Here is a 20197-nt window from a genome sequence, read left to right on the forward strand (position 1 = left end):
TTGCAGCTTTTTAAATAATTGCCATTCTCCATTATTTGGTGGAGGTCATAACTGTGGTGTGGGAGATGCTTCAGTATGGTTGTCAGCCAAGATCTTAAACTTATTGTAACATACGGCTAAGAGCCTTTGTGGCCTGAGAATGAAACAGGGAAGTTCTCAGAGTCAAGTGAGGAAGTGCTGTCAGAAAAAAGATTTGCTATTGCTCTTAAGTGCTCGCTGGTATCTCTCCATGGGCACCTGTGGCTCTTCACGGATATTCTGCTGAGGTGAAAAATCTGATTTGGAGCCAGTCTGTATTAGATAGAGCATAGGAGCCATTTGGAGATGAATAGAAGGAACATAGGCAAGAAGACATAAAACTGTCAGGGTCTTTTATTGTTACAAGCAGAGGGAAGATGGGATTTGGTGTGGGTTTGACTTCAGACCTGATAACTGTTATCACAAAACAGACTGCTGCTGGGAACAGCTGCCATTTTAGCATCGGAGTTCAGGCAGGGGTTTGCAGAAAGGTCTGGTCTGGATTCAGTGTTCCATGCAGAGAGAAGCCATCTCAGTTATTCCTGATATGAGCTGGTTTTATTGTCCATTCAGGGCAGAGGGTAGCAAGCAGGGAAGGTCACTGAGGGATGCTGTGGTTCAGGTAGCATTGGAGGTGAGGAGCTTGCAGGAGTCACTGCAGCTCTCTGCCCCAGGAGTGGATGAGGTGTCCTGTCTGAAATCCTCTGAGTATAGCTAGGCTTAGTCTGTTTCTCAGAGATTTGGATCAGGGGTAGAAGTGAACCCCAGAAGATCTCCTGGCTTCCCAGTTGGGGTTTACAGTCCAGGTGGGACTTAGAGATAGCTGGGACTTAGAGTCATTCAGCACCAAGCTGCTAAACTGCCAATTCTTGCTATTGGGTGTGGAGAGTCTCCTCATGTAGGCAAGGGACACCAAAGCATGCTAGACCAGACAGAGCTCTTTGGGATCATGCCAGTAACCTGACAGTACCTGGTACCCCCCTCAGGGGTGCAGGCCCCATTCCAGGCCTGCTGTGAATCCTCTGCACTGAGCCATCGCTAGCACGAGAGCAGGAAGGACAGAACACAGAGAGGACACGTTGTGCCTCCATAGAGCTATTTCCTGTGGTAGAAGATGGGTTGGAAGGACAGAACACAGAGAGGACACGTTGTGCCTCCATAGAGCTATTTCCAGTGGTAGAAGATGGGGTTGCTGGAAGGTCAAGGGGAAGTTAATGTGTGTGTGATCTGCAGCATTGTTGCTCATCCAGAAACTACGGAATGCTGGAGGTGAGAGCTCCTCTCTATTCTGCCTGGGGACTTCTTGAGGCAGGAACAGCAATCTGGGTAGCAAAAGGAGTGGTTTTTCTGTTGGAGAAAAATTTTGAGTAGCCAGGGTAGTTTTGATGAGGTGAGCCAGAGAAATAAATAAAAGCACTTTAAACACTGATTGTAAAGCTCCTGAACTGTGAAAGGCTAAGGGGGGCTCACTTTGCTCCCAGCCACACTTCAGTGCTCTTCCCTGTCCTCCCCTGGGCCAGGCCAGGCCTGGGTTACTCAAGTGTGTGCCTGGTGAGGCAGAAAACCCACCGTGCTGTAGGTGACAGGGCCAGCGTGGCTGCCTGGAGCTCTGTATGCGGCTCACGTGAGCTCTTGCTTCACTGAGGCTGTGCCAGGAAGTGCTTGAATATTCAGCACCCAAAGTTCTGACCAGTTTACCTTTTTTTCCCCTAAATACTCCCCCTCCTCACCATCCCCAAGTACCGGAACTGGGGCCACTTGGGAAATCAGCGTTAAAATAACTTCTCTAAGAAATGACGTTTGCACAATGACAGGCTTGAGCCCAGCTGTGTTAGCAGTGAGCTTTTGTGTGCAGAACAAAGGCTCTTGTGCAGAGCCATCAACTGGCTCCTGTACATGGTCTTGCTCCGCTTCTTCAATGATGTGATGAGTGATCTTCCTGCCATCCCCTGGGTACAGGGCAACCAGATGGGGAATCATCCTTCCTCCAGTGCACTGTCAGCCACTTCCTTGCATTTCTCAGCGGGAGGTGCTGTATTTGGAAGGCTCTGCTGGGAACGGGGGCTCTGAGAAGTGTCAGCTCTATGTGTGTGGGGAAGGGGGTTTGAAAGTGTAATTTTGAGAAGATAGAACAGAGGTTTAAGGATGCATTCTGTTTAATATTCCTAGCTCTCATGTGCCTGACTGTGCTATCTTTAAAGCTTCCTACATAGGTTTCTTTTTTTATAAAAATTTATATTGCCATCCAAGCTGATTCCCACATCTGAGTGTGATGCTCTAAAAGAGGAACACGTCTGCATCAACTGACCGAGTGGGATCTCTGGGATTTTCTTTCATCTCTGCTCTGAGCTGTCCTCAGTGAGCAGAAGTGGCTTGGACATGACTTGTGGAATTGCTCCGCTTTCCAAGAGCCCAAGCTAAATATTTAGCCATGATGACTACTAGGGAGGGGAGATGAAAGCAAGAGAGGTCACAGATAGCTGGTACAGCTTTTAAAAAAGACCTGCTTTGGGTGCACTTGCACTGCTTCTTCCAAGTGTGTAGTTTTTATCCTCAGCAAGGTGGAACAAAAAACAGAAGCTCCCCAGCCTTCAGACAAAAAAAGGTCTGTTGCCTTTCACAGCTGATCACTTTCAAGAAGCAAGAACACCTCCTCATTTTCACTTAGGTTCTCCATCTGGCAATTAATTCCTCCCTTTCTGCTGGAGTAAAATGTTGTTGACCTGGTGAGTGTCTGGTATCAGTGCAGCAGTGTCTTGGTCTCCCTGTATTGCCCAGCTTGAGTTTTATCACATTGTGGTCATTTCTGCCTTCCAGGAATGAGGCTGGCTGCAGAAAAGCTGATGGAAAAACAATGCTGCTGCGATAAAATAATTTAAACTGTTACAGAATATTGTCAGGGAAAATAGATATTGAGTCATCACTTCCCCCCACCTTCCTCAGTATATGTACCACAGTGTAGCCAGTGTATATGTACCACAGTGTAGCAGCACACAAATGTGTGGAAGAGCAAGTTTTGACAAAATGGTTGAAGCTGGTCTCTGGGCACCAGCAGCATAGTTGAGACCACTGACTTTACTCTGGGGAACATATTTCAGTATCTTGGTTCAGACAGGTGGGAATGAACTGTTAGAGACTAGGTTTCTGTTAGCAGCAGCATTATTAGCCTGTATTTGAACATCGTCTACTTTTGAAAAATAAATGGAGATATGGTGTGAAACAGCAGTAGCAGACTACCATTTTTATCCTGTTCTCATTTTCCATGCCTGCTCTCAGCAGTGGAGATACCTTTGCATCAGTTCCCTGTTGGAGAATGACCTATTAATACCAGTCCCCTTGGAGCTGTGAAAGCAGTTCTGTAGTGCCAATCCCAATAAAATGACCTTCCAGAAGCAGTTACATCTTTCATGGAGTCCTACTCTTTCACAGATCATGAACAAATGTCAAAATAGGGTTTGTTAAAAAGCAGTTTAATCTTCATAGTCACAGTGTAAGATGTGATGTTCCTTCAGCTTGCAAAGGGTTTTGTTGGTGATTGGGGTCCCAGAGACCATTCACAACAGTGTTACAGCACATCCAGAGCTACAGTTTTTCTGCAGAGGCTGTTGGCAAAACGTTGGGGTGTTTTGGAAGGGGAACAGGATGAAATGAACATGACGAAATTTTCCTTCTTTGACCTGCTTCTGACACTACTAACACTTCCTAACTTAGAAAAGTGATCTTCTCTGTAAGCAAGTTGTATCAATGCATTTGTAGAGTTGGTGTTGATGGCGAAGGGGGCACTGTGTCAGGAAGGATTACTCAGCTCCTTCCATGAACTGGTATTGCAGGACCTTACAAAAGATCCTCTGTCCCAAAGCCTGTGTCATGGTCGTTTGGTACAGAGTGTGTTCTTGTGAAAACAAACTTCTTAGTAAGGGGTGGTTTTCTCAGGAATTTCTAACTGGAAATCTGTGATGTCAAAATCTATTAATAAACTAGAAGTAATAGAAATCTGTGCCAGCTTCAAAGCCTATTTTATGTCATCTGGGGTAAAACTGGTGCTTATAGGAAGAGGGAGAAGTCTAAGATCTCTTGTCAGAGGTTACTACTAGTCGGACAGCAGGAGATAAAAGGGTTTTGAGGAAGAGCTGCCTGTGAAAAATAAGGTGTTGGAAATTAATTCTCTTTCCTTCACAGCTTGGAAGTTGCTGTTAGAGTTCTCATTTACCTCCTTTGTTTTCTTTGCTTTTTAGAAATAAACCAGAGGCAGTAGAAGTAACATTTGCAGGTAAGCTCCACAGCTCTCTTGACTTCTCTGAACCAAGGGCTGACTTGAACAGTCTGCCCACACCAGTGGGCAGGGGTGGTGTGGAGACCCTGCAGTATCCCCAGAGCTGGTGCTTCTTTGGCTGCCCCACTATTTCTCTGTCTGCCTTCCCTGAGACTACCCTAGAGGATTGAGCTCATTGGTGGTAGTGCTTTGGTGTGTGCCTGCTACACAGCTCTTCTCTTTTACCTCATCCGTTCTCCAGTCCTGCCCTTGGTGCTACTTGTTATGAGGTCTTTAGCACCATCTGGTTTGGGTTTTTAGGAAACTGAGTTGTGGTGACAGGCAAAATGGATTCATCACCTCAAATTCGCTCTTCAGGAAGAGAAATGCCAATAGAGTGCAAGTACTCATTCAGCAACTGAATTTTTGCTTCTGTTATCAGGAATCTGTGTAAGCTGAAAAGCTCAGTGGGGAAATGGAGCTTGCTAGGTAGCTGGAGGGTTGCCTTTCCCTTCCTCCTGCCCTCCCTGCCTGTTCTGCAGTGAAGTGGAAGCTCTCACAGCAGGCAGCAGCTGGCAGAGATATTTTCTCCTCCAGGCTGCAGCTCTGGCCTGGTGGGCATGTCAGTCACTTTCTGTGCTGGCCATCCAGAAGGCTCCCGTCTCTGCATGTTTGTATCCTTGTGCATTGAGCACAAGTGGATTTGCCAGGGATGCTAAATGACACTAGATCAAAGCTTTCTGTGATGGACAGGTGTCAAAATTGTTTCAGCCTTGTGAATGATAGCATGTCTCCTTACATGACATTACCATTTTCCTTAATTGCGGGTTTCCCTCTTGCTGGACGTGTGAAGGCTGGAGCAAGAGGAGCAGTGTCACTTTATGCAGAACTTGTAGGGAAAACATTCCTCAGAAATAGGAGATGATTCCTGTTCCCTCACATTTCTCTTGCTTGCTTCTTAGACTTTGATGGAGTCCTTTACCATATTTCAAACCCCAATGGAGACAAGACAAAAGTGATGGTCAGTATTTCTCTGAAATTCTACAAGGAACTCCAGGAACACGGTGCTGATGAGGTGAGTTAAGCATCTCCAGGCCTCCTGCCTACAAATACTGTGTTGGTGGCAATGCCCTCGTGATGTTGATGGATCTAACATCTGACCCTTAGAGAAGCATCTGTGCTCCCATCTCACTGGTCAAAGGAGCAGCTCTGTGCCAACCAGGAGTTCCATTTTGCTAAAAGACAAGGGCAAGGTGTTCACGCTGTCTCGTGAAAAAGTAATCTTGTATGACCCTGCAGCCTGAAAGGCAGAAGACACCACTAATTTTGCAAGTTCAAAGCAAATCCTGACCATGTAGAAATAAGTTTCCCTGACTGATGTGTTGAGCCCACAAGTGAAGGAAGGCATCAAGACAGATCTGTGGTGCTTCTCTTCTGACTTCTAACCACACTTGAGAGCAAGTGCTGGGCTCCTGCTGCATGTGCAGACCTTGGTTTGCAGATTGGTTCCCTTTTCACTGCTGCTGTGTGAAGTCGCAAGCTCAGTTCCTGTTGACTGGGCCCTGTGGCTGCAGAGGGCCATTTATGGTAGAAAAAAGGAGCCTCTCTGAGCTGTGGTTGGATGGCGGGGCAGGAAGTGTGACTCAGTTCTTGAGTCAGTTTTCAAATCTCCACATGGTAGCAAATGGGGTTCACCCAGGGCTTTTCAGCAGGCTTTTGCCTCTGGGTGTCTGTCCTTGGAAGAAAACAAGGAAACTGCTCCATCACTTTATTATGAGTCTGGTATTTGAGTGGGTGATTTGGACCCCAAGTGAATTCCTGTGAATTGCCATAAGACCCACCTAAGTCAGAAGAGATATGACTGAGTGTCCTGCTTTCCTGGGTTCTGAATGCAGAACTTTCTAGGTGCAGCATTGCCTGCTACCGAAGGTACCACTGCTGGCACGACGACTGTAAAGGAGCCCAAATGGTGGGGCCTTCCCAGCTTGTATTGTGAGGTTCAGTGCAGTGTGTGATCCCAAGAGAACTGTGGTGGATGAGTGGCTGACAGCACTGTGCACCAGTAGCCATTGTGGTGGTGAAAGGCAACTTTTATAAACTTTTAGAGGAAACTGGGATCTGTGCAGGACTGTCTTGGAAGTACTGACTAAATAGAAATTACATTTTTCAATCCCCAGCTGTCATAATGTTGCTTTGTGTACTTCCCTGCAGACAGTGTTGCTTGTTTCCTTGTTTCTGCTCTGTCTTTGGTGAAATCCCACTGTGAGGAATGCAGAGTGGGCTTCCTGCTAAGACAGGGCATCTTCCTGCAACACTGCAGGCAGGCTCTCTGCTGAGAGAGAGGAGGTTTTGGCATGCAGAGAGTCTGTGTATCCTTTCCACGTGGTAGTGGGTGTCATCCCAGGAGGGCCAGTTCTGCCCCAACACTGTTGTGTTCTTCTCTGTGAAATACTGCCTGTTCCCAGCCCCCTCATTGACACAGAGCTATGGCTCAGTTGGAAATTGCCATTGATGTAAAATTCAGCAGTAATTACATTTGAAAAAAGGTTTTTACTGTGCTGTAGGCGGTTCTGCTTCTGGGAGGCATTCAAGCCTGTGTGGCAGTCTCCTCTCAATCCCCATCTGTTCGTGCAATAGGCTGAGACTGTGTGTGATCACCAGGCCATGGTGTGCTCTGAACTTGCTGTCCTGTGAAGAGAGGGATCAGGCACGCTTTGTATCTGCCTTTGAATGGAAGGAAAAATGGTAGCCCTCAGGTCTGTTGTGTCAGGCTCAACTGATTGTTCTCCTTTGAAGGTATGAGCTATAAGGCGTCTTCCCCACAGAAATCTGACTAGCAAGAACTTGAAAAAGTTCCAGTTTTGAATCCTCTCCTGCAGTATGTCCCCTGTCAGTGGAGTTCAGGGAGCCCTCCCTAGAGCAGGAACAGCCAATAGTACTAGAAGCTGATGACTTAATATTTGTCTAAGTTCTCTTAGACTAGGGGAGGCAGGTGCTGTAATTTGATGCTTCTAAAAGAAGACCAAATATGGCCTAGACTGTGCAGGAGGAAACAAGTCTTGATAGCTTGTGCACTCATTGTTTAATTTCTTTTCTAGGTATTGAAGAAGGTCTATGGAAGCTACTTGGTAAATCCTGAATCAGGTAACCCTGCAGTAACATTCACTCTCTGTGTTTTTATGTCTGTCTGTGTGTGTGTGTATGTGTGTGCGAATGCAATTCCAAAGTTACTTAAGTCACCTGAGAAATGCTCATATGAAGGCTGCAGTTGAAGAGCTTGATATCTGAGGCTCTCTATACAATGAATTGCAATTTGAAATTGCCAATTTAAAAAGTGGCACCGACACATCAGGGATGAAGTAGCTTGCAGCACAAGCTGTAATTCTTTATGCAGTCCTCCTCCAGGAAGCCTCTGTTCCTCACGGTTGGGGTCTTTGTTCTTCTCAAAGATGCTTTGTAAGACACAGGAAAACCATGGTTACCTGTGACAACATCTCTTCCTACTCACTGCAAAAACTTGGGAGCAGTTCAGCCAGCACGTGTGTCTGGGAGCTTGGGAAGGAGCCCCAGGAACGTTGCCATGGCCACGCGCCGAGTTCAGGCATGGCTTTTGGCAAGTGCTTGGAGTGGGAAGAACTCACCCCTGGGGCTTTTGGGAGGATTTAAGGCAAAAGTGGGACTGTAGGTATCTCTTAAAAAATGTTTCTGCTTTCATTAAGGCCCTATGTAGATTATTAAGGTTAGTGGCTGTCCCTTCCCAGGTTACAATGTCTCTTTGCTCTACGACCTGGAGAACCTTCCTGCAGACAAGGATGCCATTGTGCACCAAGCCGGCATGTTGAAGCGCAACTGCTTTGCTTCAGTCTTTGAGAAGTATTTCAAATTCCAGGAAGAGGGCAAAGAAGGAGAAAAAAGAGCAGTCATCCACTACAGGGATGATGAGACAATGTAAGTGTTCAAACCAAACAGCTCGGGGGTCAGACAGTGCTTAGTAGTCTGCTCCTGTGCACAGCTGTAGGCTTTGGTGGAAAGTCAGGAAATCCTCCTGCTCCGTGCTTTGGCCAGGGTAATAAGGGCCTGTTCTAGGCTGCCACAAGTATCCCACGAGGGTAATGCTTATGCCTCGGGCTGCTGGGATGTTACACAAGAGTCTTTGTTAGTGGCATCACTTGTGGCTGCATGCAGGAGATGAACTGGCCACTCCCAATAGAAATGTTGTGCTCCATGTAAATATTGTCTCAAGGGAGGGGAAATCTACAGCAGCCAGGCCTGTGAATGGCTGTTGTATCTACTTGACCTTGTCACGCAGTTGCTTCCTTGTCCAGTTGAACTTCTTCACAGGTGGATTCTCTCTCTCCCACTTGCAGGTATGTTGAGGCAAAGAAGGACCGTGTCACGGTTGTGTTCAGCACGGTATTTAAGGACGACGACGATGTGGTGATTGGAAAGGTGTTTATGCAGGTATGGAAACTGAATTACAGGGAAGGGGTCTGGTCCTCAATTGAGATGCCTGCTTGCTTGAAGCAGCATTGCCAAATATGCTGCTGAAGTGAGCACAAAGGCAGTTTAACACATGGAAGTGCTTTGCTCCATGCTGCACTGGGATAGAAGAACATGCTAATAGGCACAGTGTATTTTCCTGGCTCTTGCATTGGCATCTGTATCATCAATAGTCTTGCTCATTTGGACAATCAAGCGTATTATGTGTTACAGATGCGAAACACCACAGTGAATACTTCAGTCCCCACATTGAGGCCCTGTAATGTGGATAGCTATGGTGTAGGGATCTCCAGCCAGCTGAGGACTTGAGCATGTTGAAGAGGCTGTAAAGGGAGAGGAAGGGTGAGACAATATCATGCTGTGCATGAGGAGGAGCTGAGACTGGTCTTCACCTTGAAGTTTCATCCTGCTAATGCTCAAATGCTGCAGAAACAGTCAGCAGCTCAGTGTGACAGCTCTCTAATTTCAACATTTTAGAGCTATGAATATACTGAATTTGTGGGCTTGAACCAATCGTAATGCCAGGTTATGGACTGGACTTAGCTGAGTCTGGACTCGGCTACCTTTTCCAATTGCTGTTTAGCTGGGAAGCATTCAGAGACTTGTAGTAAGCACTTTGCATGTCTGTGAACAACTGTGTGCAGTCTGGGGAAGATGAGACATCTGTGTGCAGCTGGGGAGGCTCAACGCATGCTCGTACCTGTGTTCATCTGTGCCAATGGCCCACCTCACTCATCTGCTTAAGCTCCTGGGGAGCCGGCCTCCTGTTTGGGCATGGCCATGGAGCAGGGCCTGCAGGGTGTTCCAAGCATCTTTAACCTACCTGTTCAAGGGTGCCAGGCCATGCTGCTGACAGGCTCATGGACAGCAAGTTACTGGCTCAGTTTGCTGGAGACCAGTGTACCTCTGTTGAGTGTCATCAGAAGGAGTTCTGTTGCAATGGAAGTCTTCACAGCTCTGTTTGCTGTGTTCATTGGCTATAGACAGGGCATCTGCTCTGGCTTTGTGGTTTTCCCCCACCAAGCATACCCCTCAGCCTGGATCATCTTTTAAAATGGGAAGGGAGGCATGATGAACAAAATGGGGTTGGTGAGGCTCCTGGGAAGATGGCAGTACTTCAAGGCAGCAGCTGTCCTGGAGTCTCCATGTCCCGAATTCTTGGTTTTTACAACAGCAAACCCTGTCTCTGCCCAGCCACAGGAATTTCCACTCTGAGTCACACTGGCTCTTTTCCTCCAGCTATTGCTCTTGCATAACACAGCTGGGCATGGTGTCTGCTCATCTAGGCTCTCATGGAGAAAATGTGACCATTAACTAACTGGTGAAGCCATTTGAACCATTTCACCCTCTGGCATAAGTGCAAGCTAAGCATTTCATTAAGGAAACCCCAGTGATCTACTCTAAAAGGGACATGGATGCCCCTGCCTTTCCCAGGGAAACTGTGCTCAGAGGAGAGGCCAAGGGTGGCTGATAATGTGTAGGCTGGGGTGGAGGTCAGTGAGGCAGAGGGAAGACTGTCCTGCCTTGTGGCAGGAGAATGGTCTCTGGACATTCCCAGCCCACACAAAGATGGTCTTTAGAGTTCCTGAAATACAGAGCCAGTACATTTCCTGTGAGGTGGGGGTTGTGCTGCTCTGAGAGGTGGGGGAAGGGATCTCCCTGCCTGAAGGTATTGTTTCAAGGTGTAGGGAAGCGGTAAGAGGAGCAGAGTTCACATATGAGTTTCAAGCCCCTAGGTGCATCTTGATGCCTAGGCAGACTCCTGGTGGGAGATGGTTTCTCAAATGGCAGAACCTTTACACTAGGTGTGATGGAGACCTTGCAGCCCTTCCTGAGAATTTCTGTTCCTTGGGAGTGGTGGGCACTGTGCACTTTCACTGGAAGCACTGAAGTTCCAGCAGGAACTTTGCTGTCTCATGTGCTTGCTCAGACTGAGGTGTCCCTTCCACAAAAGGGCTGTGACACACTGAAAGCCACCCCAGCTGAGGGGGCTGCACTACAGTCATGTCTAAACCCAGGACAGCCATGCATTTTGGGCTGGTTTTGCTAGGAAAAAAAGGTTACTTTCAGGGTGTTTTGCCTGATGAACTCAATGCATTCAGGGAAAGCTGGGCCACCTTCTGCTCATTGCCCTTTAGGAGTGAGGAAACCCCATTTGATTTCCCAGCATGTTGAAGGGTCACAGTGGGAATCACCTTCACTTTGTCTTGTTCAGGAGTTCAAGGAGGGTCGCCGGGCCAGTCACACAGCCCCACAGGTGCTCTTCAGCCACAGGGAGCCACCCTTGGAGCTGAAAGACACGGACGCAGCTGTTGGTGATAATATTGGCTACATCACTTTTGGTAAGCAGGCAGCTCTGAGGCTTGGGGATGCTTGGGGAGGAGAGAGGTTCTTGTTGCTGCATGAAAAACAGGAAGGAGTTCACCTTGCCCTGAAGTGGGCAGTTCAGGGCTGCAAGGACTCTGGGGTTGCATTCTGTCTTGTGTGCCCCCTTTGGAGTGTCCCTTTTCTGTATCAAGTCACCTCAGCTCTACTGTGGGCAAGAAGATGAGGAAGTGGACAGTGAGTTGTTTAGTGTCCACCTACAAAATAAGTTCAGTATTTGGAAGCAAAGGGAAGAGTGGCTTTGCTGTGATATTTTGGAAACTGGAGGTTTCTTGTGAAAGTTTTCATGCAGCTGTACTTGTGTCCAGCTGCAGGGAGCTGTGCAGTGCTTGATCAGCAGAGGCAGTCAGAGGGCAGCAGCAGAGCAGTGCATTCTGCTTCTCTAGCTCTACCTCTTTGCTCTGGGCCAAACACTGATGAGCCACTTCCACCTGACAGAGGTGCTGGCCAGCAGAGCCATGACTTCCCCCCTGGGTAGCAGTGTCAAGAAGTCTAAACTCTGCCCTGTTGAAAGGGATAGGTCTCTTCAAGATGTTTGAGCGTGTTGTTAGGGCGTCTCAGGCCAGCATTCCTGTAGTTTGGAGCTCAGAGATGGAGCACAGACACTGCAAGGAAAGCTGAAGATAGCATTGCCCTCCTCCTGTACTGGAAATGGTGCCTTGAGGCCTGGGAAGCTGTCCGCTGTGGAAAGAAGAGGTCCAGGATGGCACATACTTTTGTTCTTGTTGAGACTAAATTTCCCAGGTATCTGAGCTCAGATCATCACCCAGACAAAATGTTCTTTCAGCCCTTGGATCTGGGACACCTAACAGAGCACTAGCTTATGGAAAGAGCAAGCTACCTGCTTGTATCCAAGTCTGTCTATGTTACAGGGCTGGCAAGCTGCCAGGCAAAGATCCAGAACCAATTTCAAGACCCCAGGGCAGACTGGATCTTGAAATTGGTTGAGCAGCCTGGGTGCTCTGGTCTGCCTCCCAGCTTGCTCCTCCAATTGCATCTCCCAAGCACTGATACAGCAACAGTGTGGTTTCCTACAGTGCTATTGTTTCTGGACACCTGGCCTTGCCTACATCCTGCAGAGTGCACAGCCTACTGTGGGAAATGTGGAAAAGTGATCTTAAACCTTGTATTTAAAATCACAAGTGCTGCTTAATCTTGGTACGTGTCAAGAGTAAAAGGCTCTTTATAGAGAGCAAGCCAGAGATTCAATGCAGCACACCCTGAAGCCTCCAGCACTGATCCTGAAGGCCTTGTGCAGCCTCAGAAGGTACTAATGGTCTGCGTTGGCCTCTTCTTTCAGTGCTGTTCCCCCGTCACACTAATGCTGCAGCCAGAGACAACACCATAAACCTGATCCACACATTCCGGGACTACCTGCACTATCACATCAAGTGCTCAAAGGTATGAGGGCTGGGACACACAGGGTGGCTTCAGCCCATCTAACCTGGGTGGTGAAGGGGAGAAGCAGGGGACAGGGGTGCCCCTTGAGAACTCATTAGGGTCTGCCACTGCCCTCTGCAGTCATGCAGGGGTGGCAAGTGATGCATCGTTTCCTTCCCCCTGCTCTTGGACACGAGACTGTTTTCTTTCCATTCTAGCAGTGAAGTAGGATTTTTCCTTTTGGATCTGGTTTGTTTCCTTTCTGAGAGCAGAAATGAGGGTAATTGTTCAGTGACCTGGCTTTGATGTGTCCTGAAATCTGAGCTATGAAGAAAGGCTCCTGACACGTCCCCATTTTGTCCCAATTAAACACAGGCCTATATTCACACGCGTATGAGGGCGAAAACGTCAGATTTCCTCAAGGTGCTCAACCGTGCCCGTCCAGACGCAGAGAAGAAAGAAATGAAAACAATCACGTGAGTAGCAAAGCAGGGCATGGCTCTCTGGGCTTCTCTGCCAGCCACGAGCTCAGTCTTGCTCAGTTTGGCATTCTGCAGCCCAGGGCAGGCTGGGGTGCCATGGGGGTGACCCACAGCTTACTGCCTCACATGTCCTGTGAGGAGCTGGGTCTGAGGCAAAACCCTGTGCTAGCAGGTCCTTCACAAAAGGTTCATACATGGCCCTGTAAGCCCTGGTGTCTCCATTCCCCCCCACCAAGTCCTTGGTGGCATTTTTGGGGTTTTTTCCCTGTTACAGTAGAGCTGCCTTGTCCATCTCTGGGGGCAACTCCAGCTTGTGGGAGAAGAGGCAGGTCCTTCCTTGGGGTCTGTGGGCACTGGACCAGGTTCTGCTGCCCAGTGTGGCTGCAGCTCCTCAGTCACTGGCTACCCTTGGCCAGCTGATGGCTGGGGCCAGGCCACCATGCTGGTTGGCTCCCTCTTGTGAACAAGCAGTGAAGTGGATGGAGGAGAGCAGTTGTGTGAACATGTTTCACTCAGGTCCCTTACCTTCTGCTTGTTCCAGAGCCCCTTGGTGTCCCTTTTTCTCTGTCCTGTCATGTCCCCTTTGCATGCTGCTTTGGGGCAGGAGGGCTGTCCCGTCTGCCAAAGTTAGCCCCTTCCCACAGCCCTGTGACTTGGTTCTGCAGCCACAGAGCCTGTGAGCTCCAGCCCAGCAGTGCCTGCCTGGCTTCGAGAGCTCTGCTATGCATGCCCCACCACAAGCCCCACATGTGCTGACCCCTCTCCATCCTTTCAGGGGGAAGACGTTCACAACCCGTTAACACCGAGTCACCGAGGCTGCATGGAGGATGAAGGCTGGGGCACTTGCTACCCGATAATCGTAGCTTTTAATGTTGCACCTCTGTGGGCTCATAAGGAATTCAAGCAATCGGGGTCTGTTTGTACGACAGTTGGGGGAGTAATCTGCAGAAACGAGCTGTGCTTGCGAGGACTCGATCGTTCCAAGAAACAAAACTTTAATTCCAGTTTGATTGACTTCATTTCTTTTCTTTTTTAATTTTTTTTTTTCTTTTCAAGCTGTTTCGCTTTGCAATATGTTACCGGAAATAAGTTGCAGTATTTCTTATGAGAATAATGCAATATTAACTTGTTTTCTTCTGAGTATTTGAGTTCAAAACTCCTGTATCTGAAGAAATACTGTTGGGGTTCATTAATAAAGAAGATCTTTCTATCTTAAAGGGCTGTGAGGCTTTGGCTTGTCAATGCACGTGACCTTGCCCTTGAAGGGGTGTTTAGGCACAGCCCCAAGGGAGATAATTTCTGTATTGTGAAATATATGCCTTCTGGTGAACTTTGGGGTGCAGTACCCAGATCTAGGAATAGCCTGTTCTTTTAAGGAGCTCCTAGACTGTACAGAGCAGGATTCTCCTACCTTCAGCTAGCAACCTGCACCCTTCCCTCCTATCCTGAGCCCCTAGCAGGGAGAGCTAGGGTGAGAGTCTCTGCCACTGATCCTCAGGCCATGGTTGGATGCCAGGGAGATCCCTGAGGAGGGAGCATAGCTCCCCAGATCCTCTTCCCCCCAACAAGCAGAGTAGCTGGCATCCAGTTAAGTGAAATAATTTATATAATTAAAGACATCTTCATACAAAACCCCTGACTTGGCCCCTAGATGGTGAGGGCAAAGCAGGGCAGGCTGGAAAAATTACAAAGCACGCACTGGAGAAGGGTGGTGAAACCATGTCCCTCATCCCTCTGTACACGAGGCGCAGGGCAGCGCCGGGACGCCATCCCTCGACGCGGTTCTAGCGATCAGGCCGCTGGACGCAGAACACTTTGGCTTGGTGGTCGCCAGAGGTGGTCACCACAATGGAGGCATCCCTGCAGGGAGATAGGGCTCAGAGGTGGGGCTGGGGCTTCCAGTATCGCTGACCATCACCCCCAGCCCAGCTCTGAAGTACTGCACTCCCCCTTGAGAGCCTCAAGCCTCGGCATGGACCTCAGTTTGTGCCCAGCCTTGGGACCAGACCGCAAGGGCAGTCACAGAGGCAGCTTATGCTTTGAGCTCCTAGGCTGGAGGCCCCTGCTATCGCTGCTCCCTCCACCCAGCAGGGAAGGGGCCTAGGAGTTGCCTGCTCACTTGTTGACGGCGAAGTCGAGGATTTCAGCAGAGTGCCCTCGGTACTCGCTGATCATCTTCCCTGAGCGGGCGTCCCAGAGCCGCACAGCCCCGTCCAGGCTGCAGGTGTACACCACGGCCGAGCTCTCCTCCCACAGCAGCTGCACGATCCCTGACTGGGGCAGGGGGAGACCACAGTGGGGACCTCCAGACCACACTGGGGAACCTCTTAGCTCCCCCCCTCTACCCCCACCCCCTCATGGTGTCTGCCATCTCCCCAGGAGAGCCAGACACCAGGGCCAAGCACATCCGCTTTGCAGAGACTGCGGCTGCCCTTTGGGGAATCCCAAGGCTAAGGGAGAAGTACAAATTGGGAACTGGCCCTTGGGCTTCAAGGGAAATCTCCAAAAGCCCAGAGCCCACCTCCCAGGCCTGGGCGGGGCAGGGGGGAGGGCAGTACCTCGTGTTGGCACTTATGCCTCAGGCTCTGTGTGGAGAGGTCGTAAATAGCCAGTGTGCCGTCAAGATAGCCCACAGCAGCCAGTGGCATCCTACAGACAGGGGAATAGGCATTACATGGCACATGGGGCAGCAGGGATGGAAACACATAAAGACTGCAGGTAAAAGGCAAACCCTATGCTGGAGGCTACAACATATTGAGAGGATGAGGGAGAACCAGATGGCTGGAGCCATCAAACACCCCGCTTGGGAAACCCAACAGTACAGCAAGTCAGCAATCAGCCCATGGTTTGTGAAGATGACCGTGTCCTGGCAGGAAAACAGCTATCTGGAGAGTATCCCAGCCAAGCAGTGGTCGATCAGGCTAGCCCAGAATGTCCACACTTGCAGGGAGGACTGAGCAGCTGGTGACCCTTGGCCTCATACCAAAGAGATCTGGCATCTCTACACCCAACTGAGGAGGACGAAGGCCAGAGAAATACAGCAGATTGAGTGCAAAGGATGCAAATGAATCTGTATGACAAGCCCTGTAAGATGTAGCACTGAAGAGGGGCTGTCCCAACACTCACACATTACAGAAGCCCAGCGACTCCACTGAGTTGGACTCTGCCTCCTCACCCTCGCTGATGGGTGCCTTGGGGGTCACGCTCTCCATCTTGAACACGCACACCACCTGGGTAGAGGGAGGATAACTATACCTCGAAGGAAGAAGACCCAGATGCACAAAAGTCCCGTTCGTACTCGATACCGAGTGTGCGCCCGCATCAGAAGGCGGCGCGGCCCCAAATCTTCAACTCCTGGGAGCAAACAAGAGGGAGCTTCCTTCCAGGAGCCGGGCGGGATCACCCAGCCCGCGCGGCACCCGCAGCGCGAGGGCGCCGCCTGCCGGCGGCCGATGGCCGCACACCGGCCCTGGACTTGGGGGGTCCCCAGCGCTCCTGGCTCTGCCCCCGGCCCAGGACAGGGGACCTGGGGGGTCCCCAGCGCTCCTGGCTCTGCCCCCGGCCCAGGACAGGGGACCTGGGGGGTCCCCAGCGCTCCTGGCTCTGCCCCCGGCCCAGGACAGGGGACCTGGGGGGTCCCCAGCGCTCCTGGCTCTGCCCCCGGCCCAGGACAGGGGACCTGGGGGGTCCCCAGCGCTCCTGGCTCTGCCCAACCCATACAGACGCACCTTGCCTGTGGCAGAGTTGATCAGCTTGGCGTGGCAGTCCACAGAGCCCGTCATGATCAAACTGCCATCCTGGTTGCTGGCTACACACGTCAAGGGGTCCTGATGGCCATCCTGGCCTGGGGGGTGAGCAGCAGGTATGAGCTTTATGTGCCCTCCCCACAGAGACCCAGTGAGCTTTGAAATGCAGCACCCTGCAGCCTCCACCCTGCCTGGCTCTGCCAGCACCCTGGCAAGCAACAGCCACCGCTGGGGAGAAGCCCTGTGCCCGGCTCCCTCCTGCCCTCACAGGATGCTTCCTCTCAACCCAGGCAGAGGTCAGAACCCACCAGAAGGGGCTGTTTGCCAGCTAGGGAGTAGCCCAGGTGATAAACCTCTTCCTTCTTCCTTACCTTTCAGGACATGCAGCGACGTTCCCTGCTTTAGATCCCAGATGCGCAGGGTCCCGTCCTCATACCCCACCACTGCTCGCTTCCCTGGTGAGACAGAGATAGCAGATAGAGACAGGGCCCCCCCATCCTCCTGCCTCCCCTTCAGCACAGACTGGGAGAAGCAGGAGGGCAGATGGCCCAGACAGAGCTGGTGACATTCCACACTCCAGAGGCCCAACACCTCACCATCAGGCAGGATCCTGCCACATGTGGCTGGGCACGCTGGACCCTGAAAGGTCTTGCAGTCCCCACTGGGGATCTTCCACATCCAGGTGTTGCCATCAGCTGTACCAGCCAGAAGTACATGGGCTTGAGGGTGCCACTCCATCCACTGGGTAGAGAGAGAGACCAAAGGCAGCATCACCAAAGTGCTGCCACCTCACTTGCTGGCTGCGGAGCCCCCACAGCACCACTCACCTCCAAGTCCCCCACCTCAAAGGACCACACTTCCTCCTTGGCATCCACCCGCCACACTTTGATAAGCCCAGACATGTCACCTGTGGCCACGAACACAGAGTCGTGACTGAAGCCAGCACAGGTGACCGAGTCCTTGTGTCCTATAAACATCAGGGGACAGAGACTGCTCAGCCAAGCTATGGAAGATGGCCAGGAGCACAGCATCAGCTGGAGAAAGATGTGTGCTGATAGACGCTGCTGAGAGGGGACACAGCTGTTCACTGCACCTCACCTGAGCACTCAAACAGGAGCTCCCCGTCACTCACACGCCACACGAAGGCCTTATCATCCTCTCCACCTGTCACTGCCAGCGTGTTGGTCTTGGGGTCAAGGCTCACACAGAAGACAGAATCTTGACAAAAGAGCAAAGAGAGGCTACATGGCTACAGTGCTAACCTTGCCTCACCTGATGTTGCCAGGGGATCCAAACCCCGTGCAGCACTGGGTCTGAACTCTCAACCCAGCCCCGTGGGAATCAATTCTTCACGTGGGAGAGGAGCAGCACAGGCTTTCTGCTGAGCTCAGGGCCAGCTGCCATGATGGGAGGCCCAAAGGGCTCTTCTGCCAAGGCAGAACCAAGCCCAGGGCAGCTGTGAGTCCTGATGGCTGTCCCAAGAAGGCTGGGAGACAGCAGCCTAGCAAGGCACTCTGCACCCCTGGACTCTGGGGAAAGCCAAGGTGGGACCAGGTGCCGAAGAGGGTCCCAACTGCTTCTGCCCGAGGGCAGCACTCACCCGAGTGGAGCGAGAACGTGACCTCGCTGTCGTCCTGCGCCTCCATGCCGTCCTCCACCCCCTCGTCATCCTCCGACTCCCAAGCCTCGGCATCGGGCTCTTCTGCCGCTTCGTCCTCAAAGTCCACATCCTCCATCTCCTCGGCCAGGTCATCTGCACAGGGCGAAGGTCAGGGCGCGGCTCGCGGCCGCCGGGCTCGGCGGGGCAGCGGGGGATGCGCGACGCCGCCGCGGCCACGAGTGCCCGAGCAGGGAAAGCGCAGAGGAACGGGAGGAGGGAGGGAGGAAAAGAGGAACACGGGGGGAGGCCGCGGGCCGGGGGGATGCACCGGCCGGGCCTGGCACGGGGTGGGGCCGCAGCGCTCCCGGTGCCCCGGCGGGAGGCCGGAGCCCCCGCAGGCCCTGCCCGGTGCGTGGCGCAGGGCGCCCCGTCTCACCCGGCCCGGGCGGGCCCAGCTCCACCACCTCGATGATCTCCTCGTCGCCGTGCAGGTCCAGCGCTCCCGGGCCGTCCCCGGGCTCCATGCCGACCCGCCCCGCCGCCGCCGCCGCCGCTTCCGCCGCGCGCCCCGCCCCGCCCGGCCCGCCCGCCCCAGCCAACCGCGGCCGAGCCCGCGGCCGGCCCCGCCCTGCGCGCTGCACCCTGGGAGATGTAGTTCCGCGCGGCGCCGCCCGCCGACGGCCCCCGAGCGGCGAGACTGCAGCTCCCGGCATGCAGCGGAGCCGCTGGCGCACACCGGCGCCATGGCGGCGGCGCGAGGCGGATTGCGGGGTAACGGCGGGCGGGCGAGCGGGTGGGCAGGAGCAGGGGGCAGCCCCGGGGCGGGGGGACCGGCGCCGCTCCGCCGCCTCTCTCACGGCGCTGCTCCGCGGCCTTCGGCAGAAGCGCTCCGAGATGCGCCCCCGCCCCGCCCCGCCGAGGACAGGCCTTAAGGCCACGCCCCCGCTGCGCTTGGCCACGCCCTCGGCTCAGGCCCCGCCCTCGAGCGCCCCCTGGCGGAAGGGCAGCGCCTGTGGCAGGGGAATGGGGATGGACAGGGAAAAGGGCAGGGATAGAGCCGGGAAAAGGGCAGGGATAGAGCCGGGAAAAGGGCAGGGATAGAGCCGGGTAAGGGCAGGGATAGAGCCAGGAAAAGGGCAGGGATAGAGCCGGGTAAGGGCAGGGATAGAGCCAGGAAAAGGGCAGGGATAGAGCCAGGAAAAGGGCAGGGACAGAGCCGGGTAAAGGCAGGGATAGAGCCGGGTAAGGGCAGGGATAGAGACGGGAAAAGGGCAGGGATAGAGCCGGGAAAAGGGCAGGGATAGAGCCGGACAAGGGCAGGGATAGAGCCGGGAAAAGGGCAGGGATAGAGCCAGGAAAAGGGCAGGGATAGAGCCGGACAAGGGCAGGGATAGAGCCGGGTAAGGGCAGGGATAGAGCCAGGAAAAGGGCAGGGATAGAGCCGGGGTAAGGCAGGAATAGAGCCAGGGTAAAGCAGGGAAGAGGGTTGGGATAAGGGCAGGTACAGGAGCTTCAGGCAGCCCGGGCTGGGCCCCCCACACTGCCCCATGGCTGCCCCTCCCTAACCCTTCTCTCCCCGCAGGACTGCTGGTGGCAGTAAGAGCTGCAGCGTGTCCTGCCAAGGCCCGGGGGCGGCCGGACGCCCGGGGCACGCGGCTCTTTGGGCAGAGCTGCCCCCAGCCAGCCGGACAACATGCCAGTCAGGAGCCCAGCAGTGGGGGGCTCCCCGAGGGCGTGGAGTACATCCCCACACGCAAGAAGGGCAAGAACCCCATGAAGCCGGTGGGGGTGGCCTGGTGAGTGGCTCAGCTCAGGTGGGAGAGGGTCGGCACTG

The 20197-nt window shown here is 52.5% G+C and overlaps 2 protein-coding genes across 3 annotated transcripts in view; one reads left to right on the forward strand and one right to left on the reverse strand.

Annotated features, from left to right (window-relative positions):
• Positions 1–14238, forward strand: part of ARPC2 (actin related protein 2/3 complex subunit 2) — a 20116-nt gene extending 5878 nt beyond the window's left edge. The window contains exons 2-10 of one of the 2 annotated variants that reach the window (XM_021526208.4): positions 4254–4288; positions 5233–5345; positions 7369–7414; positions 8032–8218; positions 8638–8731; positions 10986–11112; positions 12456–12556; positions 12911–13011; positions 13793–14238. In XM_021526208.4, the coding sequence (XP_021381883.1) occupies positions 4254–4288; positions 5233–5345; positions 7369–7414; positions 8032–8218; positions 8638–8731; positions 10986–11112; positions 12456–12556; positions 12911–13011; positions 13793–13817 (829 nt within the window). In that variant the 3' untranslated portion in view covers positions 13818–14238. The remainder of the gene's footprint in view (positions 1–4253; positions 4289–5232; positions 5346–7368; positions 7415–8031; positions 8219–8637; positions 8732–10985; positions 11113–12455; positions 12557–12910; positions 13012–13792) is intronic. The other variant, XM_085584306.1, reaches the window with a different exon arrangement.
• AAMP (angio associated migratory cell protein) lies at positions 13992–18926 on the reverse strand. Its single transcript, XM_021526207.4, has 11 exons — positions 18800–18926; positions 18364–18516; positions 17862–17981; positions 17591–17730; positions 17360–17504; positions 17135–17218; positions 16746–16861; positions 16144–16247; positions 15576–15666; positions 15137–15291; positions 13992–14877 (listed from the first exon to the last, which is right to left on the reverse strand). Exons 1-11 carry the CDS (start codon positions 18885–18887, stop codon positions 14802–14804), a joined length of 1272 nt encoding a protein of 423 aa, XP_021381882.3. The 5' UTR covers positions 18888–18926; the 3' UTR covers positions 13992–14801.
• Positions 18927–20197: the final 1271 nt, after the last annotated feature.

This window comes from Lonchura striata, chromosome 7 (assembly GCF_050655825.1).
Source record: "Lonchura striata isolate lonStrDom1 chromosome 7, ASM5065582v1, whole genome shotgun sequence".
NCBI classification, from domain to species: Eukaryota; Metazoa; Chordata; class Aves; order Passeriformes; family Estrildidae; genus Lonchura; species Lonchura striata.